Here is a 6016-nt window from a genome sequence, read left to right as displayed (position 1 = left end):
TGAGTAGGGCTAGTTGGAAATGTTAACTGGAAAGTTTTCTGGAAAAAGAAAAATCTATTTTGGCAAAACAAAATATTTGTAAAAGTGTACATGTGTATTACTAAGGGGAGAAAAAAAGGTTTACATTTACTTCTTTTTCCTTTGAAAAATTACACTATGGAAAAATGAAATTTGAGATTAAATCCTGTTTTGATATCTTTTACTCTGAGATCACTTATATTATGACAGTTCCATAGCTGTAATGCACAATATATGTCATGTCATATTGTAATCTCCCTTGTCTCTCCAATGGATGTCGTGCGTGCGACTTCTGCTCGAGTCTTGCTGTGGCTTCTTTGGGACAGATGGGCCAGTTGCTGGGTGACTTTGGGGTGGTGCACCAAGAACCTTGCTGCCACGTCTTTGATGATCGATTTATTTCAGTTGGGAGGACGATGTTCTGGTCCTGCCTCCCCTGATGCTTCCCTCCTTATCACTCCCTTTGCGGCTCTGCCTCCCCTACACCCCACCTACCTCCAACCATGATGGAACCATTCGTTGTCGAGGATGGTGTTCCAGGTTTTCATAGCGCTTGAGTCCACTGGGTCTGATGGTTGTAGTGATGCCGCCTTTCCTCGTGAGTGTCTCTGGTGGCACTCTCTCCCTGTCTATATAGAATCCGTGCTTGGCACCACCCTATTCTCTAGTGCCTTGCCCCTCTTCTGGGCTTGGTTTTGGCTGTCTGTCACCAGTGGCTGACCTGCTGTGCTGCTGGGTCCCACTGGGCTCCAGTCTTCATTGGAGGTTGAGGCTGTCCACACTGGCTCTGTGGATGGCACCTCTGATCTTGGCTGCCTATGAAGTCCTGGAGCAACCCCTTCCTGGGGTGCCCACCAGGGCTTCCCTTGCAGATTACTTGTGGGCTCTCACCCTCTCTGCTACACTGGGGACTCTACTTTCAGTCCCCCAGGTTGTTGTTCCACCAGGCCTTTTTGCCTGGCTCCAGACATCTGACAGGCCAATCGGCCCCAGCATGCCTGTATAAAAAGTGTCCAAGCTGATGCAGGAACTGTTCCCGGCTCCCTCCGGCTTGTCTGCCTTTTTTCTCTTTGATCTGTATCTGTGGCATCTCTGCCCACTGTAATTTCACTTTTGCTGGCTTCATTCCTCTGTGTGGTGTCCTGCTGCCTCCCGGCTTCATGTGGTAAGTCTTTGTCATACACGTTTAGAGTCTTTTCACCATTACCACTATCATCAGCATTGTCATCATCATGAACTGATGACATTAACTGAATTACTGGAATTAGTTGTTTTTATATTTCATAGGAAAATTGCAAAAAAACCAAAAAAAATCGTCCCAATTTAGAATGCAAGCAAATTGTCAAAATTTCCAATAAAATGCCATTTCTGAGTTATGGCTATTAGCCTCAAACAAGTTGCCTGTGGAGGCCATCAGGTACATAGAGATATGTTCCTTAGCATTAGTTAAGTAAGTTAGAATTAGTGAGCTATTGATCTCACAGCTATTGCCTACACTGTGATGGTGGCACATCCTAGGGAGAATAAGGCCAAGAACATCTACCCCCATATCTCATCCAGTTACAGAAAGTGTCATGTTCCAGACCTCAATCTTGTTAGTGAGGCCACTCTGGGTTTATCTCTAGTGGCCATGTTCATAGAGGTTGTGTGTATGTGACCAAAGCATATATCCCAGGAAGACATCTTGTTTCAGTTTGAAGGCTTCAAGAGATGTATAGACTTCCTTTCCCTGGATCATTCCTTCCAACAGTCAAATGACCCTCATTGTTACACATTTATGGTAAATTTCTATCACAAATTTGTCTCCTGTAGAAGTGCTTAAATGACAGTCTCTGTTCACCTATTTATTATCTTTTGGATAAACAAAATCCTTTTTCCTCTGGAAAATTCAGTCATAGTGATTTGATACAGAGAACATGTAGAATTAAATTGCATAAATTAAGAGGCACAGGTCCTGAAATATTAACAGTTAATGATGTAGGTTGAGATTCTCAAAGCTGTCCAGATAAATCATTCACATTTATTTTATTCCTTTTTGAAAATGTTAGGCTCAAACAGTCACCAAATGTCTCATATTTCACAAGTTTAGTTAATTATTTTTCATCATCCTTATCATCTGGTTAATTGTTTTCAGTGTCATTTATGTTTCTTGTCTTCCTAGATATATAGATTTTGAGGCTAGAAGGGACCATTATGAACATCTAGTTTGAGCTTTTACCTACTGCCAGACATTGGTTTTCATTCTGAGATTCATGTACTGCCCATGATAATGTTTAGCCAAGCAGGATCTGATGTTTTAGAATAAGACACTGATTCCAATTTAAATATCACTTTCTTCTTTGCCTCTTTATTTATGGTCTTGTTCTTTAATATTAATCTTTCTGTTATATATTGGTTCATCATTTTGATTATTATATACTATTATTTATTAAGCACAGTGATTTCCATTATAATTCTGAGCACACTACTCAATACAATCTGAAATGAGTCAATTTTATTATTTTATTATCTTCTGTGCAGATAAGATCCATGGTGCATATGGAGACATGGAATGGAACAAGGGTGACTGAATTCATCTTGGTAGGTTTTCCCAATCCCTACAAAGTGGAGAATATCCTTTTCATACTCTTCTTCACCATCATCTTGTTGATGACAGTGATTGCAAATGCTGTCATCATCACCCTGATATGCACTGACCACCATCAGCAAACACCCACGTACTTCTTCCTCTGCAACTTTATTATTGAGGTCTTGCTTACTGTGACCGTGATCCCAAAAACATTGGCAAATGTCCTAGTGGAGAAAGAGATCATCTCCTTTTGTGGCTGCTTAGCTCAATCCTACTTTTATTTCTTGCTGGGCATCTCAGAATATGTTCTATTGGCTGTGATGTCCTATGACCAGTATGTAGCCATCTGTTATCCATTGCACTACAACCTCATTATGACTGGAAGATTCTGCATCTGGCTACTGGCAGGCTCATAGATGGGTGGATTCTTTCCCATCTTGGTTCCCACTGTGATGAAAGCTTAGATTGCCTTACTGTGGCCCCAATATCATCAGTCTTTTTTTTTTGTGTGTGACAGTGCCCCCTTACTGCACCTGGCCTGCACTGACACCCAACTGGTGGAGTTCATTGACTTCATTGTCTCTCTGCCAGCACTGTTGGGCTCCCTGCTATTGACAGTCATTTCCTACTTCTGTGTTATCTGCACTATTATCTGTATCCCTACAGCTAAAGGCAAGCAGAAGGCCTTCTCTACTTGTGTTCTCATTTCATTGTGGTCACCATTGGCTATGGCACCCCGTCTTCATTTATGTCAGGCCTTCACAAGCTAGCTCAATGAACCACAACAAGATCACTTCTCTGGTGACTGCAGCGTTGATGCCATTGCTGAACCCATTCATATTCAGCATGAGAAACCAGAAGGTTAAGGAGGCATTGAAAGACTTTGTCCATAAGTGCTTGCAGGTCACCAAGCACACTCTCTAATCTGGATCAAGTTAGAAGTGCACTCCAGATGGGCTGAGGTTCCATATTCCTAGTGGTTTTGTCTTATTTCCAATGTAGATTGTCCATGGAAGTGTAAGTTCTGAAAACCTTCTGGAATTTGCTGAACCTCTATGATTCCCATTGCTATGAAAAACTTAGGTCCAGTACCTCCCAAGAAAAAGGTTTTATGTTTGTATAAATTGAGACCTAAGTTTCCCCTTTATTTTGATATCCTGGTGGCATGATCTTGGAGAAGTCCATTTAGAGCATCTGATGAAGTAGGCTGATGCCTACAAAAGCTTGTGCCTCTAAACCAATTAGTCCCTAAAATGCCATACTGCATTGCCCTCTGCCTGACTTGATTTGCATGGCTTCCTGTCTCTACAAATGATAAATTCAAGGATAGTGAGAGTGATTTGACAGTTCAGACGTATAATTTGCAATGTTCAGCTGTCTGACAACCATGAAGGGCCCCTTCTAGGCTTCCTGGAGCTTGTCTCCTTGCATAGGTATAAGCACCATATCCTGGGCTCCTATACCCAGCTCTATGTATGGTATATATAGAGCTATCATACCAGAGTTTTTTATTCTTTTGTACCTTGGCTCGATATTTTTCCCTTGGCCAAATCCATGAATTCAATGAGTCTCTCCTTAAAGAACAGTACAAACTATACTACTGACTCCATCTCTGAAGGGACTTTTCCTCCTTCCCCTCACTAAGTCCAGGGGTCCCCTTTTACCACATAGAAGTTTAAAAAGACAGAAGCATATTAGTTCCCAGGGAAATTTCCCATATGCTACAGCTGTCAAACTCATTTCATGCCTGGAGCAGATTTGGACTCCAGGGGTCCTTGCTGCCTGGATCCAGCACAGAGCATATGGTGGCTCTGACCTAGGGCATGTGTTGGTGGAAACTGTTGTAGCCATACTCCAGTCTGGGGCATGCAGTGGCTCTAGGCCAGGCTTGTGGTACATGGATGCTTTGGCTCTGGTCCTGGCTGCAGCTTGGGACAAGTGGCAGCAGTGTCTGTGGTCCTGGCCTAGGGCCATAGTGGCTCAGGACTCAGCCCAGGGCATGTGGTGGCAGTTGCTCCATGTAACAAGGGTACCCTTGGGGCCAGATCTCATGCAGGCCCGCCAACCTGCCTGTTTTTATGGGCAACTGCCCACCTCCATTCTTGCCATGCCTTGATGGTATATAATTATGTTGTTAATTAGGCAGAAGGCTGCCCATTTCTTGCCCCAATGCTCAGGGGTGCTATCTGCAGCTCTGTTCCTCCCCTACACTGCAGCCTAAGTTTTGCAGATGGCATCCACAGATCTTAAAATCACCAGTCTCACACTGGGCCCCAGAATCCTCCAATCCAGACCCCAATTGGATCCCTCTAATTAGGCAGCTTAACTCCACCCTCATTCTGGGCTCCCTAGCAACCCCTCTCGGGTGTGGTCCCCCCAGGACCTTCAGCCACACAGGCCCTGGCCTCACCTCTAAGGCCAGTTAGGAACCCCAGGCCCTCAGCTCTGGGCATCCCTCACGGTGGGTCCCTGGCTCTTTTGACTCTTCTGGTCCTGGCCCCAGCATTGACCAGGTGAAGGTGTTTTGAGTCAGGCCTATGAGCCACTAGCCCACTCTCTACCCTGGGTCTGCCTTCTTGGCCCTTCTATGGGGTAACCCACCTGGTTGTGGGAGCTGGGGTTATTAAAGTGCCCCGACCCACCTTTTACTGGGGTGGTAATTGGCTTGATATTTCCTCCCATGCCCCTGGGAGCCCTACCAGGCCACCCACTCCCAGAAGGGTGCAGTTTTAGGTCATGCCCAGGACCAGGAGCCTCCAAACCATCCCCTACAGCTCCTGCCCTTACTTCCAGGATGTTGCATTCAGCCTTGTAGCCAGCAGTGAATGTTTCTGCTTGGTCTGCCAGCAGTGAACTGTTCTGATTATATAGACAGCCAGAGATCTAAAATGGCCACTGTAATCAAGCACCTGGTGGCTGCTTGACTCAACCCTTAAAGTGGCAGGCACCAGCAGTGCCCTGCCACACTCCAGCTCCAGCTCCAGTTCAAGCCTGGGGTAAAGGCCAAAGGGAAGAGCAGAGTGGCTCTGGCTCTGGCTCTAGTGCACGGCATGCAACTGAAGCAGCTCTAGCTCCAGTTTCCTACCAGGGCATATGGCGATAGGACAAAAGCATTAGTGGTAGTAGTGATTCTCCAAACACCTGCAGGGTGACCAGAACTGTTTCAGTGTTGACTCACCCTCCTGCCACTGATGGCCATGTCCATCAGGATCCAGAGGCCCATATTCTGTGTGTTGGATAGAGCAGTTCCATAGGCTGAATCTGGTCCATGGGCCAGATGTGCATCACCCCTCATATAAGCATAAAACAGGGAAGTAAGCATTTATTCCAAGCCTGTAAGTGTTATTTTATAAAAGTCCTCATATTTAGTGTCCCATTGAATATGTTTTACATCTCATTGGTCTCTGAGAGCTCAGAGACCTGATCACC

The 6016-nt window shown here is 45.0% G+C and overlaps 1 protein-coding gene across 1 annotated transcript; it reads left to right on the top strand.

The window, feature by feature from the left end:
- Positions 1–2547: 2547 nt before the first annotated feature.
- Positions 2548–3003, top strand: LOC149862793 (olfactory receptor 6M1-like). Its single transcript, XM_090054112.1, has one exon. It carries the CDS (start codon positions 2548–2550, stop codon positions 3001–3003), a length of 456 nt encoding a protein of 151 aa, XP_089910238.1.
- The last annotated feature ends 3013 nt before the right edge of the window (positions 3004–6016 follow it).

This window comes from Crocodylus siamensis, chromosome 6, assembly GCF_052110815.1.
Source record: "Crocodylus siamensis isolate JL-2025a chromosome 6, ASM5211081v1, whole genome shotgun sequence".
Taxonomy (NCBI): Eukaryota; Metazoa; Chordata; order Crocodylia; family Crocodylidae; genus Crocodylus; species Crocodylus siamensis.
This window is presented reverse-complemented; position numbering and strand designations above follow the sequence as displayed.